We start from the raw sequence: 18719 nt of genomic DNA, 5'->3' as shown, positions 1-18719 counted from the left end.
ATCGATTAGCAATTACGACCAGGCTATCCTGAGCAAATTCGCAACTACCCCGCGCTATCTTCTCCGTGGCAGAAGTGCAGCAGATCCCCCCGCACCAACGACGCCAATAATACAAAAAAACGAAAAATAGAAACATCAAAATCAAACACGATCGACACCCGGAACGAACAATCAACGATACAAATAAACACCCACAACAGGTTCGTCGTATTGGAATCTACAAACGACGCCATGGAAATCGCAGACCCGCCTCCAAACCCACACGCACAGAGAATCCCCCCTCCCCTACCAATATTTGTTGATGATGTCATTGACATACAAACAATGATCAAGTCCTTAGAGAGAGATATCTCCAAAGAAGACTACAACCTTAAAGTCAACAACAACAAAGTAAAAATTCTGCCAACAAACCCTGATGCATACAGAAAACTCACCAAACTACTTAAGACCTTGAACGCCATCTTTCATACTTACCAGCTCAAACAAGAAAGACCTTTTTGAGTGGTTCTACGCAACATCCACCACTCAGCAGACACAGATGAACTCAAATTCGAACTCTTCAAACTCGGCCACGAAGTTATCAATGTTAGTAATATAAGGCATAGAGTCTCGAAAGGCCCGTTATCCTTATTTTTTATCGACATAAAGCAAAAACCTAACAATAAGGAAATTTACAACATCAGTCGCCTAATGAACGCAATAGTAAAATTCGAACCACCGCTTGTGAAAAAAGAGATAGTGCATTGCAAAAGGTGCCAAAGGTACGGTCACACTCTGAAATACTGCAACCATACCTTCCGCTGCGTTAAATGTGCAGGTGCACACTCCACTGACCAGTGCACTAAATCAACGGAAACCCCAGCGAAGTGCATCCACTGTCAAGGTGACCATCCTGCGTACTATAAAGGCTGCTCAGCCTACAAAACCCTGTACACAAACAAGTACCCTAAACTCAGAGCAAAAGAGGTAACCAACCAAATACCCAGCCCGCCGAAATTCACGACTACCCCAATCCCCTCAATCAACCAAATACCCAGTCCTACTAAATTCACCACTACCTCAACCTCATATGCCCAAGCAGTACAAGGCATCCAAAATAACCCGAATAGCCAAAGGGATCTTTCTCGAAATAGTATCCCCAATTCACCTAACACAGACAACGTCTCTAGGTTTGAAAAGCTAATAGAGAAACAATCTCTTTGGAATCATGGATAAACTAATACGCCCCGACGCAAAATAAAACCAAGGCGCATAGCTCTTTGGAACGCCAAGGGTCTAGCGCAACACAAACTTGAACTAGAACTCTTCCTAAAACACCAGCAAATCGACGTAATGCTCGTATCGGAAACCCACTTTACCGACAAAAACTACCTGAAAATAAATGGTTACAAATTCTAGCATACCCAACACCCCCGCGGAAAGGCCCACGGTGGCACCGGAATAATAATCAAAGCAAGTATTAAGCACTACGAACTTCCATCATTCCAGAAAGACAACCTCCAAGCAACAAACGTAGTAATAGAAGACTGTCATGGCACAATCACTACTTCAGCAGTATACTGCCCTCCCAGACACTCCATCGCCAAAGAAGACTTTGATAACTTCCTGGACACCCTGGGCAATAGATTCATAGCTGGAGGAGACTATAACGCCAAGCACATCCAATGGGGCAGCAGACTGGTTACACCAAGAGGCAAAAACCTCTTAAACAGCATAATAAACAACAACCTCAACTACCTCACCACATACGAACCCACATACTGGCCCACTGACACCAACAAAATACCCGACCTTCTTGACTTCTTCGTAACTAAAAATATCTCATCAAGACACGTCTAAATCAATTCCTCGGCTGATCACTCCTCTGATCATTCCCCCCGTGATAGCAACAGTCAGTTGAACAATTATCGAGAATACACCTAATGGCTCCATTCACAACCAACACACCAACTGGCAACTCTTTGCAGAAGTCTTTACTCACTCAACTTCAGCCTTAACTTCACTAAAAACTAAGGAAGAAATCGAAGCAGTCACGGAATACTTAAACACGAGCATAATAAACGCCATCCACCTCTCCACACCGACAAAGACGTCGATCAGCAAACAAGAATATCCCCAATACATACTAAAAAAAATAGCAGAAAAACGTAGACTAAGAAGAGTATGGCAGACTCATAGAACACCGGATGATAAACGCAAACTAAACAACGCAACTAGAAAGCTATTCAAAACCATAAAAAATTACAAAAACGTCTGTTTCCAAAAATATCTCGCCAGTTTATGCCCCACAGCTGACTCCAACTACTCACTATGGAAGGCCTCCAGGAAACTCACGCGCCCCCCACAAATAATCCCTCCAATCCGCCGTCCGCAAGGTGGATGGGCGCGTAGACCTATAGAAAAAGCCGACCTGTTTGCCAAATACTTGTCTAAAGTATTCAAACCCCATTCCTCCAAAGATGCCGCGGACGTTACTGAATACCTGCACACCTCCTTCCAAATGTTGAACCCTTCTATTGAACTCTTCACTTCTGCAGAGGCTATAGAATCAATCAGTCGCCTAAACCCCAAGAAAGCAGCAGGGCACGACCTAATAGGCAATAAAGCAATCAGGGAATTTCCCATAAAAGGGATTGCACTCATCACATCGATTTTTAATGCTATCCTTCGCCTTGAACACTATCCTAAGGCCTAGAAAATCTCATTGATTACCTTCATCCCTAAACCCGGTAAACCGATATACGAAACCAGCTCCTATCGCCCAATCAGTCTTTTACCTACCCTGTCCAAACTATTCGAGAAGATGCTCACGAATCGACTCCTTCCACTCCTAGAGAACTTGAAAACACTCCCAGATCACCCATTCGGCTTCCGAAAACAACATTCAACAGTAGAGCAAATCCACCGCATAACTCATACGATCAGCCAAACACTCGAAAAGAAAAAATACTGCTCAGCGGTTTTCCTAGACATCCAACAGGCATTCGACAAAGTATGGCATGAAGGGCTACTATACAAACTTAAAAAGATCCTACCTCACTCCTACTACTCCATCCTAAAATCTTACCTAACCAATAGACAATTCATGGTTAAATGCCTAGACGCCACTTCCGCAACATTCCCAATAGAAGCCGGCATACCCCAAGGTAGTGTCCTCGGACCCCTACTGTACTCCATCTACACTGCCGACCTACCTATATCAAACGATATAACAATAGCGACATTTGCAGACGACACAGCGCTATTAGCTACCCACGCAGGCCCGGAATAGCCTCATCCACTCTCCAGCGAAGTCTCGACTCCATGGAAAAGTGGTTTCATAAATGGGGCTTCAAAATTAACGAAAAGAAATCCTCACATATAACCTTCACGCTCCGAAAACAAACCTGCCCCCAGGTCACCATCAACAATGCAACAGTTTCTAGCAGGGACTCAGTCCGATACCTGGGCGTGACCCTGGACAGGAGACTAACGTGGAAGAAACACATCTCAGATAAAACGAAGCAACTAAAGGACAAACTAAAAAAATTCTATTGGCTCACGGGCCGACGCTCTAAACTAAACATACAGAATAAAATTACCCTCTACAAAACCGTAATAAAATCTGTCTGGTCCTACGGAATCCAACTATGAGTAACAGCAAGTAACTCCAACATCGAAATACTACAACGCTTCCAATCGAAAACGCTAAGATCCTTAATAGACGCACCTTGGTATGTTACCAACGAAACCATCCATCGCGACCTCAAGATACCCACAGTCAAAGAGGAAATAGCAAAATATAGCGACAGATATAGCAAAAGAGTCAACAAACACCGAAACCCCTTAATCACTGGACTACCTGATACGACGGACCAGATTCGCAGGTTCAAGAGGCACTACCCGCTAGACCTAAACGCTAGATTCAATTAGTTATCTAAATTAAGTAATATTTACTTATTTATAATACTTACTTATAAATTATAATTATTTATAATAAGTATTAACTTATTATAAATGATCAGCCATGTCACTGCGGCACGCCAGAAAAATTACTGAAAATTCTCAACGCGAGAATTGATTGTAATTTTAATAAATAAATAAAAAAAAAATCTCAACTCTTGTCCGTTGCCGGTGTTAGCGGTTTTACATTAGAGATAAATTCGTCATGTCCTCGCTGATACTTATTTTAAAATATGATATCGCGATTGATCGTGAAATTTTGAGTCAAGGTTTTGTCGTAATATTACACAAAATAGCCTCGCTATGTGTATGACAAATAATTAATGCCTGTAATAAAACCGCTGAAAACGAGATCGATGTTAATGAAGTTGACAATGATGTACGTGGTAGTGATAAAAGTCGATTAACCTTTTTTTTTCGAAAATTCAAAGATTCATTCGTTACGGGTTTCCTACGTACTCTCGTAAATACAGGCCAGCTAGAAATACAATTAATTGATCCTAATATCACTGTTACGTCGCGTAACACTCTACCTAGCCGAGGCCACACACCGCGGGCAATCTGGCAACCAGATGTCTTCGGATACTCGCAGCGTACCTTCCATAAATCACATAGATTTCCTGGAAAAGGTCCTTCAAACGAAACAAACATCTGGTTCGGAGGAATTTCTAGAGACTATTGTCTACCACGGCTTAACAAGGGAAAGTCAGTTTTTGTCACGTACGCTGCAACTTTCCTCCCACTAACAACTTTCTCTCGAGGGCGGTTAAGACCCTTCGTTTAACCAATTAAAAACGAAGCCTATTCCCTCACTCTCCTAAATAACATCGGCACCAACCAATCCGATAGTCCCGTGCGCTAGACACACTCATCCTTAGCTCTCCTCCGAGACAGCATCGTCTTCCAAGAGTACTGTTTTTGCATCCTTCGAACGGTCAACATCCTCCGAGCGGGTATACACACCCGCAGATCACTCAGTCACTCATCTCGTACATACGCACCAGTGTAACTAACCTCGTTCTAAGTTGTGGAATAAACGGTGAAATATAACTTACTACTGTGTCATATTCATATCAACCACCTCTGTTATCCCACCCGAAACAGGGGAACGACTACTTCGCGGCGTCGATTTACCGAATCGTAGCGAGAATTTACGCCTCTCGCTGACGCGTTTTCCTCGCGACCGCGTCTCTCCGCGAACGGTCGTAACATTTGGTCCTTCGAGCCGGATCCAGTAACATTTGGTCCTTCGAGCCGGATTATCAGTGGCAGTGGATAGTTTTGTCACCCATCCGGTCGAAACATTCGATCTTTCGAGCCGGATTCAGTGACAAGTGATAAGTGTGGACACGTAACCGGTCGAATCATTCGATCCTCAAAGCCGCATCACGCGTCAAGTGAAAAGCGCATACCAGTGACACCCACTATCATACAGTGCCACGTGAATCCAACATAACCAGCAGCGGAAGCGTTACCCCCCCAGCGAGGTCACTAACGTCAAGGATCGTCACCCTTGAAGAGGTATAATTCGGTGGTTAAAACGCAACCACGCAACCTCCTGCCGCAACTGGACAATCTTCAACCGAAGTAAGTTATAACCATCCACTCTCAATTATCTAACAAATAATGGCCACCGGTAACGAACTTACCGCCTTGCGTCGACGCCGGGATTATTGCACCGGCCACTTTACACGCTTATCGAAAAAACTGGATGAAATCGAACAATCCGGCTGTCCGCGAGAGAACGAACTAATTCAAATCAAAACTCGTCTGGACACATACGAAACGGAGCTCCGCGCCATTCAAAATGAGATCGTAAGCATAGACGAGGAGGAGTCCGCGCGCGGCTTTGAAATAGCCGACGAGTACGAAAGACTAGAGCTCCGAGTAATTACTCAACTGAGCAACCTACGACTAACTACGACGTCACAATCGACAAACGACGAATCAGCTGCCGGTCGCGAGTCTGCTTCGCTTAAATCACCGGAGAATCATTTTCCTGGACATAATGCGAAGACGCCACCTTCGCCATTGCCACAAGGGCCCACGGATAAGGGAAGTAACAATGACTTAAACAAAACACGCAACGCTATTCAAACTCCGCCGAAGGAGAAGATCGCATCGACTCGAACGCCGACCTCGCCGCGAGTCACGCGCAATTCATTGCACAATACTAGCAGCGTGTCACCTACACGCGACTTGACGACAACCAAGTTCGCGTCCTCATTATCTCAACAATCTGATACAACGCTGCCGAGCGCCTTAAATCAGAAAACTCTTCCCATTCGCAACTCATCGTATCACACTCGCAACGTGTTACCTAAACACGGCCTGACGACAGCCACATTAGCATCGGCAGGAACTGAACAATCGGATTCAACGCTACTAATCACCTTGAATTTGACAAGCTTCAACGAGCCTTTGGACCTGAAGAAAGAGAGGGTCTCACCAGACGACAAATCGTTTCCGAGCTTAATCTCCCACAATTTGTTACAGAACATTCTATCTGATCCAAACGATTCTCTACTGAGGTCACAGAGCGCCACACCGAACAAGTCGCGTGTCACGGACTTCTCCCTGAAGTCACCCTTGGCTGCAACGACGTTACCACACTCTCCAATGGCAAAACAAGTCCAAATCACGACGCCCAACGCTTCTCCTCTACCAAGAATCATCACTAAGAGAACGCGATTCGAGCGGGTCATCGGGGGGAGTCCAGCCTCCCAATCAACCTCAAACCGCCGCACCACGCTTGATGAAACTTCACCAAGCATCACTGACGTTCCCTTCGACGATACTTCCTGGGCCGAGGTGTTTAACGACACTTCCAGAAGCAAGATTCACGACATTTCTTGGGTCGTGAATTTCACCTGGAAATCGCTCGGCATCGACGAGGAAGACGGCGATCTAGACTACAAGGGAGACAACATGCCATCCAGGCAACGGGCCTTCAGCCGCATCGCCAGGTTCACCCTGAGGACGACAGCATCATCCGGACGGCGGTGGTTCACACGGCAAGGAGCATCTTGGATCGAGGTGCCACGCAGCTCGTCCCACCATCGAGCCAAGCCGACCCAGCAGAATACGGGTCATCAACATTCAACATGGAGTTGGACGGCAGCTCCAATTAACTCTACCTTTACAGAACTTTTGATCGGTACCCTCTCAACGGGGGGAGTATGTTACGTCGCGTAACACTCTACCTAGCCGAGGCCACACACCGCAGGCAATATGGCAACCAGATGTCTTCGGATACTCGCAGCGTATCTTCCATGATGTCAAGGACCTTCCATAAATCACATAGATTTCCTAGAAAAGGTCCTTCAAACGAAACAAACATCTGGTTCGGAGGAATTTCTAGAGACTATTGTCTACCACGGCTTAACAAGGGAAAGTCAGTTTTTGTCACGTACGCTGCAACTTTCCTCCCACTAACAACTTTCTCTTGAGGGCGGTTAAGACCCTTCGTTTAACCAATTAAAAACGAAGCCTATTCCCTCACTCTCCTAAATAACATCGGCACCAACAAATCCGATAGTCCCGTGCGCTAGACACAATCATCCTTAGCTCTCCTCCGAGACAGCATCGTCTTCCAAGAGTACTGTTTTTACATCCTTCGAACGGTCAACATCCTTCGAGCGGGTATACACACCCGTACATCAGTCACTCACTCATCTCGTACATACGCACCAGTGTAACTATCCTCGTTATAAGTTGTGGAATAAACGGTGAAATATAACTTACTCTACTGTGTCATATTCATTTAACCACCTCTGTTATCCTAACCGAAACAGGGGAACGACTACTTCGCGGCGTCGATTCACCGAATCGTAGCGAGAATTTACGCCTCTCGCTGACGCGTTTTCCTCGCGACCGCGTCTCTCCGCGAACGGTCGTAACAATCACCGTACAAAGAAGTCCTAATAGACTTTGCGAGGAAGAGCGCAAAATAGTACACGAGAGAATAAGCGAATTTATTAGAGCCAAATATTATAAGGCCTAGTTCGCGAGCCCTATGTTACTCGTGAATACGAACGATGGTTCAGATAGATGATTGGTAGATTTTCGGGAACTAAATAAAAATACGGTCGCGGATCGGTATTCTTTACCCCTTATTGCGGATCAAGTCGCGAGATTGCAAAAATGAGATATTTTATTAGTCTGACATGGCCAGTGGGTTTCGTCAAATCCCTATTCGTCCTAATTCTAGGAAATATGCAGCATTGGTTACTCTAGTGGGCGATTAGGACAATAAGTTGTTATTTTCTTCAAATTCTTTTGTGCCTTTGTTCGGTTCATTCGACGTCTTTTATTTGCATAATCGTTTTTCTGAACGGTGATATTACGCTGACTCCATCGAAAACAAGGATTTTGCATTTTTTGACAAACCTAATAATTTTGCAACTAATACTTGTCTGAATATTTTAATTTCTTCCTTGCTGCAATTTTTTTAAACCATCAAAGCGTTTGCCACAGAGATCCCCAGAAGTAGTCGCAGGCCAGGTCTTCTGTACCATTTGATCCTTTTTCTAATTGTGGTGACATAAGAAATCATTTGGTAGGAGTGATTTGTACCACACTTTTCTTCATTGTATTCAACGGCGTCTTGTGATTTTAATATTGCGAACAAACGAAACGAGAGATCATTCTTGAGATTCCTTTGAAAACACGTATGACAGCCAACGTGCCATTCGTACGCTGTTGTTTATTTGGATGATGTTCTAATTATTGCCTTCTCCATAGATCAAGCTCTAGAAAGATGATTGTACACCGTATTAAATACCCTCGTAAATGCCGGATTTTCTTCTAATCTTTCTAAATGCTCTTTCCCAAACATATCGGTACTCTATTTGGAACATGTAATTCATAACGGAGAAGTTCGCCCCAATCCGGGTAAAATAAAAACCTTGAGTTCTTTACCTGAACCAACGACCGTCACACAGCGTAGACAGTTCATAGATTTAGACTTTTATTTCCGAAAATTCGTCCCTAAATCTACATAGGTAATGAAACCCTTGTATGTACTTACTTCCGGTAATAAAAACATAACTTGGACGGATAGGCATGAAAAAAAATAAGGCAAAAGGTAATTTCCGTCCTGACCGGTGCGCCCGTGTTAATGGTATTTGACCACGAACTATCCGATAGAACTTTATACAGACGCTAGTTCGGATGGATATGGGGCTATTTTAATGCACAAGACGAAAGACAAAAAAAAATAGAGTAATAGAATATTACAGTATAAGAACTAGTCCTGCGGAATCTAAGTACCATTCATATGAACTGGAGACGTTAGTAGTTCGCCACTATTTACATGAAAAAGAGTTTCTTGTTATCACTGGTTGCAATTCCTTGAAGGCATCTAATAATTAGATGAAACTTACTTACAGACTTTTAATTTTGACATTGTGTATCGAGAAGGTAAACGAATGGCTCACGTAGATTTCTTTCCGCGGAATCCCATAGACATTGATCATAATATAATTAACAAAGTTAAAGAAAAGAAATTAATCTGACCGAAATCTCAGAAGTTTGGCTGTTAACAGAATAACGTCGGGATTCTCAAATTTCAGAAATCGTCACTAAATTGCAAAATGATGAGCTCGCGGAAGACGCTGCAAATGAGTATGAATTACGATCTGGTACCCTTTATCGTAAAATACAAAGAAAAGGCAGGACTCTTCTTGCCCATTGTCCCAAGAGATTTTAGGTGGTCCGTTATTAACCATGTGCAACAGTCAATTATGCACTTAGGTTGGGATAAACATTAGCTACATCCGCGACGGTAAAGTAAGTAAAGGTTCATCGAACGCCCCAAAATTCCAACCTGACTCCGACATATACATATTACATATATACCATAGACTGAAGAATAATTCACATTAGATTCACATAGAGAATAATTCATATTACTGCATCCATTATATTATGTTACGTTATTTAATTAATTAATTTACTTAGTTCCAGTTTACTTTTCAATTTATTTATTTTGATGCTTATATTATCTGTTCGGGATTTGAAGTGGCCGTCGGTTTATGACTCGGATAGCACCTCTCCCTTTTTTGATAAAGCCCAAATTGCCTACCTCCCCAAGCTGTAAACCTTATGCTGCGGACATCATTAAGAGGATAAAAAATACCTTAAGTACCGATGGGTCAGGGTGTAGGTAAAATGCTGGCAATACCAGAGGATATGCGCCCACGAAAGGACAATAAACCATGGAAAACCTGAGGACGTAAAGTTAGTATATAAGGACAAGATGAAGCTTCCGGGGGCAGTATCCACAACATATTACGACAGTCTTCATCAGAACGTCTTACCGGTCGTGAAAAACTACATTTTATTTAGTCTCAATAAGGTCGTACAATCGTCATGATCAGAACATCAAACTCTGCTTGTATACTAAAAGTGCAAATAAAGTGCCAAACTATATTAACACTCGATATATTAAATATACCCCCGCCTTGAGCGTTAATTCATTCAAGGTTCGCGATATCAACCGATCGGTTGATTTGACCGGTCGCTGGTTAGCTGAGTATTCGCAACATTATCTTTTATTGTTAATATATTATCAGAATATAATAAATACAATCAATTTCAGGACTAATGACACTTTAACCATTTTTTCCCAAGAAATTGGATCTCTTTCGTCCCATTGTATGTGTGAGAATTTTGTTCCTCATAATGAGTATTATACGATACAAGAGACAAAAATTTGACCGTGAAAATCATGCTTAGTAAATTTTGTGGTCCATCTCTTAAACAGATTCGAAAGTGTAGAATCATCTCCCAAACCCATGACAAATAATTTTTTGACACTCTGTACATATACACATGTATGTGCTATTAATTGGTGTGCCAAATATAAACAGACTGCGTGTAACACGGATTTTAAACATATTAGAATCGTACTTATTGTATGTCTGAGAATTATTGGAAATTACTGAAACCTTTAAGAATTATAATCTTATTGAATTTTTTCGAAGTTAGAATGGAAAGTCACGAATGGTATTTATTCTACTTACGTTCTGTTCCTACATTCAAACAACAATCAGCTTTATCTTCTAACTATATATTTTCCAATAATTTTATCGAGATTTTCACTACCAAAATCCCCCTTTAAGACACAGAATAATCTATTATGAATATTGGCTGTTAGAGGATCATGGGTTCTTTCTAAGATCCCGACATAAGGAGACACAGATTGGAGATTAGCAAAACAAAATTAATAGGACTCGGTCTGACAGGAGAATACCAGGATCCACCTGGGGCCGCTACATCCTCTATGATGTGTCCTACGAACGGGAAAGTGGTTTTTAAATAATTTGTAAATATGAATTATTAAGAGATGGGCTCATGTGGCATCACTGGCAAAAGTATCGACCCGCCTCCGTGAACTACTCATATATATTTCCTATATACCTATATTATATATAGTCAGGTGTATCACGAAAATAATTAATGGCCAAACTTTCATAATTGTGCAGCCACGAAAGATAAAAATAGAGAACTGATAGAGGGGAGGCCGAAGGAGTAAGTTTCGATTTTTTCGAACGGTGTCATTAATCTTTCTGGATTCCCATTGATTTTTCGTTGGTCCTCCACGAATTAGTGGATTAATGTGTATACTTGAAATAAGTTCGTGGAAACGAATTCAATGGTTTAAAATTGTTTTTTAATATACTTGATACATAGTTAATGTTAAATGACAAAAGATATGTGAACACTGATTTTGGAAAGTTTGATCGTTCTACTTCTTGTATTAGATTTAAGATTTTATCCCGATAATAATCCAAAACAATTAAAAGTTTTATAACTAGATAAAATATTATTACTTTTCTACGCGTTATATATTTTTCTGTACTTAATTAGAATAATCTGGAATTGTAGGAATGTAAATAGTATAAGGTGTAACACATTAGTCTAAAAGACTTGACCAACAATATAGGGAAGAATTTGTTTTCTGAAACGCAACTAAAGGACCAGTACCGTACTTATGAATGTTTATCTTTGGACAATGATGACAAAGGTACGGCCGATTTCGTAAAAAATTATAAAACATTTGTCCTTATCCGTGAAGCACCGTTCGCTTCTCATTCCTTACTACCCTGTTCCACACATTTATGGAAGTATTGTTTCATTCATTGGCTATGCATTTTATTTCCGTTTAAATGGGAGTGGGGTCGTATTTTTTATCATCCTAGAAACTCGACGCCATGTGTAACTAGACCGTTATCGCAAACTGACATCTCCTGCTGCAACTACTGTACGTAGAATATGTCCGCATCTAAACGGCCCCTATGTACAAGGAGCAGCACAACCACCATAATGCTATGTAGTATGCCAGCGCGGGAGATAACGCGGTATAACCTGAGTGACACATATCGGAGGTTTGAGCTGCGATGTACCTAGAGAACATCCTCACGTTCAGGAGGGATCAGGATGTTATGCTGATTAACGAGGAATCTCGAAGGAGTCAGCCCTTTGTTGGCCACTACATATTGTGCCACCACCCTCATATTATATTAGCAATGTTAATTTAACATGAAATCTTTTGTTTCTTCCTGCAAATAAAAGGAAATTTTCCTAGTCGATTATCCAACACAGCTGTATTTAAAATAATTACCTTTTCGCCTTTTAGAAAATATTTCAAATAGGGTATACATCATCGTTCTACGGAGGCAATAGAAAGCAGATGACGAGGCAATAAAAAGCACTGAACATTTAGAGATTATGCAATTTGCAAAATTTGCAAATGGCGAGAGAAGTGCCTATCCTAAATATTTTAAAATTAATCGCGTTCAGATCGATTGTTCTTGAACATGCTCGGCCATGTTTTCTGCTTAAAAGATTTTACAGTTTAATCGTTCCATTGAACTGATAATGAACGGATAACGTGCATAAATGAATTTGCTGATTCGGCACCATTCATTATTCGTATAATATTAAATCAACGTAATATACAAAGAAGTACCTTGAAAATAATTTTTAAGTTTTAAAATAGGGTATGGGTATCGAATATTTCGACTTTTTTGTATAATCGAACTAGGCACCAGAGAAATTTTACAATCAATTTATAATTTCTGTTAGGTGGCAAGAATAAGGTAGATAATAATGCAAATGAAAATAATTAATTATTATCCGAGCGAATTTTGCAAATCTCATCCTAGTTGATTATCCTATATTGTTTGTACAGCAAAAATGTTTAATTTAGCAATTATCCTTTGTCAATTAATTAATATCGTTAGAAGACATATTATTATACGTGTTGAGAATTTTGAATTTTAATAGCCGAAATAATGGTAAAGGAACGCTAAATTTACACTTGTAATTAATATTAGAATAATTATATATTTATTTGATGGACGATTTCAATGATATTCATCGATAAACACTTGCACGCGTCTCAGCACTTTCTTCTATACCCGACTGTTAACCGACTGAACAGTTTACATTCATCTTTTTTCGAGACGTCGCGCACACATACCTCCACACACTGATATTCACATACAAGTATTTCTACTACGCATCTAACCTAGTCCAGCACATAAAATTATACATAGCTCAATAGTACAATAAGAACCTGACCATGTGAAACTGGACATTTACATATATTATGTGGGATAATTAGTGATGTTTGTTTATTATTAATAATGCAATGTGTATTATAAGAATGTATTGGAAAGCTGTTAATGTACTATCTGCTGAATTTTGTCCCGCATCTGAAAATCAAATTTGTTTCTTACTTTAATTTTCACATAAATGTAGGTCCCCAACTTAATTAACCTCTTCGTTACATTACTTCTAAAAGTAGAGGATAAAATTAAAATAAAAAAAAGCATGTATATCTCAAGACAAAATTCACGCAATGTAGCAGGAAATCTTAATCGCTTCGACTGGAACTTCGTTTGGCGCGAACATCATTCTTCAACGCGATATTTTACGCGTGTAAAAGTACGAGGTGTCATGAAAGCAATGTCGGTCAAACATTTTCGGCTTGAAATGGAGTAGAGGAGTTGTGTGTGCTTGTTTCGCAAAAATGCAATAAAATGTCTCTTGACATATGGCGTCGCGTCATCGAACGGGATATTCGAAACAAAAAATCCTCGCAGCTTTTGTTATCTGGCCGATACATTCCGTGCGTGAAATAAAACAAAGACAACGGTCTGGCGCGCGTCCGCGCTTTCGGCGGCTATGTATAAAAGGGGGAATCTGTCGAGAGTTAATAAAAAACTTGATAATAAAGTAACTGATCTTGTTGAGAATTGTGGATCTTGATAGCCGAAATAATGTTATAGAAACACTAAATTTACTCTTAGAATTAATATTAGAATAGTTATATATTTATTTTATGGACGATTTCTAATATATTCATCGATACACACTTGCAGGCGTCTCAGCACTTTCTTCTGTACCCGACTGTTTCGATCATTCGCGGAGAGACGCGATTGCGAGATATCACGTCAACGAGAGTTGTAAGTTCTCGTTACGATTAAACAATCGACGCCACGAACTGATCGATTCCCTTATTTCGATTATGATAATAAGGGTAGTTTAATGAAATTTCACAAAATTAACACAACTAAATTAATGTTTATTGCAACAACTTATTAACTAGAAAGATATAAATGGAACAACAAAAAGAAAATGTGACTACGTAATGCGCGATATACGATGTGTGTTGACTGTTTGGCTTCTCGAAATGTTCTGATTTTTTCTGGAAGGCGACCCCCACTACCTTCGGATCACGCCACATTCTTTTACGCCAGATAAAATAACGGCCACGAATCGACGTTTCTGGAGGTCGCCCTGCTTAATGAACCATGCGCTTGCCACTACAATGTTTGTTTTGCCGGGCAGCCGCGACGATCCGTCTGCGACATTATAGTGCCGCGACCGACAGTTAAGAATATAATCTATGGCAAGCCGCATGGCGTAACATCCTCCCCCCGTTGAGAGGGTACCGATCAAATTAGCGAGATGTGGTTGAAGTTCCCATCTTAGTTCGTCTCGGTGGCTAGTTGTTCGGGTTTCTCGAGATCGGGTTGAATTGGCAGTGGGACAAGCCTTTTGACGGCCCGATCCAAAACGCTCTTTGCCGTCTGAACTGTAGCTGTCCGGATGACACCATCGGCGCCTGGATGAACCTTGATAACTCGGCCCAGAGGCCAATGCATGGAGGGAACGTTGTCCTCTCTGAGGATGACGATTGTGCCTTTTTGGATGCCGTGTCCACCCTTGCTCCACTTATTGCGGTTGGTTAGCTCGTTCAAATATTCCTTATGCCAGCGGTTCCAAAAATGCTGTTTAAGCTGTTGGATATGCTGCCATCTGGAGAGTCGATTCGATGGAATGTCTCTGAAATCTCGATCACGTAAGCACATTAGTGAATCGCCAATGAGAAAATGTCCGGGAGTGAGGACTAGGAGATCATTTGGATCGGTGGAGATAGGAGTTAGCGGGCGGGAATTGAGGACTGCTTCTATTTCTATGATAAGAGTATTCAATTGTTCAGAGGTGAGTAACTCGTTGCCGGCTACACGCCTGAGGTGGCGTTTAAATGACTTCACCGCTGCTTCCCATAGCCCACCGAAATGCGGCGAATGAGGGGGAATGAAGTGCCATTCGATTTGTTTGTCGGCTAAAAATGCGGTCACTTTTTCCTTGTGATCGTCCGATTGTAATAAATCGTGAAGCTCTCGTAATTCGTTGCTTGCTCCTCTGAAGTTGGTGCCGTTATCAGAATGGATGGTGGAGCAATACCCTCGTCGAGCGATAAATCGGCGAAGAGCGGCGATGAAGGCTTCGCTAGTGAGATCGTCAACGAGCTCGATGTGTACCGCTTTAATTGCTAGGCATACGAAAATGGCTACGTATACTTTTATCTGACGACGGTTACGATCTCGTTTTTCCTTGATGTGGAACGGCCCGCAGTAATCGACGCCGACGTTTGTAAATGGGCGAGATTCCGTTACTCGCGCCTCCGGCAGATTACCCATCACGTATTCTACCGGCGGTGGTTGAGCGCGGCAGCAGCGGACGCAGCCTTTGATCGCCCGCCATACTTGACTTCGACCGTCAACGGGCCAGTATCTTTGTCTTACTGCGTATAACGTAGCCTGCGTTCCGGAATGCATGTGGATCTTGTGCTCGTGGTCTATGATGCGTGTTGTAACGGATGACTTAGGTAATACTATGGGATGTTTCTGGGCGAAGGTCATCGACGAATGACTGAGTCGACCCCCGACTCGCAATATTCCTTCCTTGTCTATGAACGGATTGAGTCGCGTGAGCTTACCCTTTATCGCCGCGTTCCGATCTTTTTGGAGTGTACGAATTTCCTCGGAGAAATGGATGTTTTGCAACAATTTTATCAGTTTATTGTGCGTTATGCGTAATTCAGTAACGGTTAGGGGTGCCGCTCGGTTCCTTTTCTGTTTCCAACGGAGGCAACGAGCTATGATTCGTATCAACTTGGGCCAGGATGAATATCTTTGCAACAAACTGTAATCGGCGGGGCTTGCGGACAGACAAATCGCCCCCTTCTGCTCCGGTACTTCAATTTGCGGTGTTAGCGCCCATGTCGGCCAATAGCCTTCCGACTGGTAGAGCCATGCAGGACCGTGCTGCCAGATGGTTGGGCGCAGAAACTCTTCGGGTGTTTGGCCGCGTGATATTAAGTCCGCGGGGTTGTCGTCGGTAGGAACGTGGCGCCAATCGCGGATGCTGGTTTTTGTTTGAATTTCGGAGACTCTGTTAGCGACGAATGTTTTAAGGGTGTGAGGTGATGTATTGAGCCAATGGAGGACGATAGTGGAATCGGTCCAATAGATAGTTCGAGTAATTTTGTGTGATAGGGCTTGTTGTACGGTTGACATCAGGGACGTAAGAAGGAGTGCTCCGCTCAGCTCGAGCCGAGGAATGGTCTGGCACTTGAGTGGGGCGACTTTCGATTTTGCGGTTAAAAGCTGGGTCCAAACACGGCCGTTGGTGTTAAGGGTTCGAAGATAAACACAGGCTCCGTAAGCCTTTTCGCTGGCATCGCAGAAACCATGCAGTTCAATTTCCATTGCGGACTCGATTATTGCCTTGCGTGGGAACCTGACGTTGTTTAATAAGGGTAATTGGGCATAGTACCTTTCCCACTCTGTATGTAACTCGATCGGAAGTGATTCATCCCAATCGATTTTCGACGACCATATTCGTTGAAGTAGCATCTTGGCCCGAACAATCACCGGTGCGAGCAGACCGAGCGGATCGTAAATTTTTGCAATCTCCGAGCTGATGATTCGTTTCGTGACTCGAGAGGGCGTGGGTTTGACTTCGACCGAGTAAAGAATAGAGTCGTCGGATGAATTCCAAAACACTCCCAGCGTCTTCAAGGTTTGCGAGTCGCCCAAAAAATGTTGGTGATTTGTTTCTTCTAAGGAAAGTCCGTGTAATAAGTCCTTATCGTTTGACGCCCATTTTCGTATGTTTAAGCCGGCCAGTTGAAGTAAATTGGTGAGTTCTGTTCTGAGCGTGAGGGCTTCGTCCTTCGTTTCAGCTCCGGTGAGAGCGTCGTCGACGTAGAAATCCCGCTGCAGTACCTGTGCTGCACGTGGAAATCGATGTCCTTCGTCCTCTGCCAGTTGCTTGAGGCACCGAATAGCTAGATACGGGGCTGCGGATAAACCGAACGTTACAGTGTTAAGCTCATATGTTTCTGTTTCTCCACTCGCGCTGCGCCATAATATCCTTTGATATTTCCGATCCTCTGGTCGTACGAGGAATTGCCGATACATTTTCTCGATGTCGCCGGTGAGTACGTATTGATGAGAGCGGAATCTAATTAATATATAAAATAAATCTTCCTGTAACTTGGGTCCTGTGTGAAGTGTATCGTTTAAGGAGGTTCCGGTAGTGCTTGGTGCCGATCCGTCGAAAACTACACGGAGTTTGGTGGTTTGGCTCGATGCTTTGGTCACGCCATGATGGGGTAAATAGTATCCGTTGTCGTCGGAGTGGTTGTCATTGACCTTCGTCATGTGTCCCAACGCCAGGTATTCCTGTATTACCGTTCGATATTCTGATTCGAAGCGTTTGTCGTGCTGGAATCGGCGATTGAGTGAGGCGAGTCGTTTACTCGCCAGCGTTTTAGAGGATCCGAGTGACTGAAGCTGATCGTTGAAAGGTAGAGCGACGATGTATCGTCCTTCGCTGGTGCGTCGGGTGTGGGCTTGGAAGTGTTCTTCGCATCGTCGATCTGCCTCTGAGATATGTTTAATTGAGGGTCCTTCATCGATTTCCCAAAACCGCGCGAGGTCTGCTTGTAAAGTCGTCGTGGATGTGTGAAATATGTTTGTAGCGGTTTGGGAAGTTGGACTCCCCCCGATTACCCATCCGAATCGCGTCTTTTGCAGACGCAGTCCAGGCTCGTCTGGCTGCGTGAGGTTGACTTGTCCCACACACATCGACGCGAGTGTTGAACCTGAGCTTAGTAGTACATCTATCGGAGCTGGTAAATGAAATCGTGGATCGGCCAATTTGAGATTTTTTGGTATCTCAAGTGTCGAACGATCGATGGGTTCGCTGGGAATTGAGGTTGATATGGTTGGAATGATAAGGAACGTTAATGTCCGCGTGTATGTACCGTCAGTGGAAGTGATCGTGGCCGTGATGTGTCGCTTAGAGGTCGTTGTCAAGGTGTCTAGAGCTCCGATCGGGACCGAACATTTGTTTTGCCTTATCTTTAACGATTTTGCTAATTCCTCGGTAATGAAGTTCATACTGGATCC

At 42.7% G+C, this 18719-nt stretch overlaps 3 protein-coding genes across 3 annotated transcripts in view; 2 read left to right on the top strand and 1 right to left on the bottom strand.

Annotated features, from left to right (window-relative positions):
* The window catches only part of LOC126876605 (lachesin-like), an 89203-nt gene extending 87988 nt beyond the window's left edge, over window positions 1-1215 (top strand). The window contains exon 10 of the mRNA XM_050639517.1: window positions 818-1215. Within this exon, the coding sequence (XP_050495474.1) occupies window positions 818-1215 (398 nt within the window). The remainder of the gene's footprint in view (window positions 1-817) is intronic.
* The window catches only part of LOC126876600 (uncharacterized), a 177374-nt gene that overhangs the window by 8150 nt on the left and 150505 nt on the right, over window positions 1-18719 (top strand). The gene's annotated exons all lie outside the window — the stretch shown is intronic.
* Window positions 13570-18710, bottom strand: LOC126876604 (uncharacterized). The gene is made up of 3 exons (XM_050639516.1): window positions 18575-18710; window positions 15533-17605; window positions 13570-13664 (listed from the first exon to the last, which is right to left on the bottom strand). The coding sequence occupies exons 1-3, from the start codon at window positions 18708-18710 to the stop codon at window positions 13570-13572; spliced, it is 2304 nt and encodes a 767-aa protein (XP_050495473.1).

The sequence above is a fragment of the Bombus huntii genome, unplaced genomic scaffold (genome assembly GCF_024542735.1).
Source record: "Bombus huntii isolate Logan2020A unplaced genomic scaffold, iyBomHunt1.1 ctg00000085.1, whole genome shotgun sequence".
Taxonomy (NCBI): Eukaryota; Metazoa; Arthropoda; class Insecta; order Hymenoptera; family Apidae; genus Bombus; species Bombus huntii.
The sequence above is the reverse complement of the archived record's forward strand: the minus strand, read 5'-3'. Positions and strand labels throughout refer to the sequence as shown.

Bases quoted from the DNA above. Each gene is read 5' to 3' on its own strand.
- LOC126876604 (XM_050639516.1), bottom strand. From the start codon at position 18,710: ATGAACTTCATTACCGAGGAATTAGCAAAATCGTTAAAGATAAGGCAA. The intron at 17,606-18,574 runs GTACATACACGC...GTTTATCCGCAG, and splicing joins CACGATCACTTCCACTGACG to CCCCGTATCTAGCTATTCGG. The intron at 13,665-15,532 runs GTGGGCTATGGG...TTTGATTTTCAG, and splicing joins CCCTCATTCGCCGCATTTCG to ATGCGGGACAAAATTCAGCA.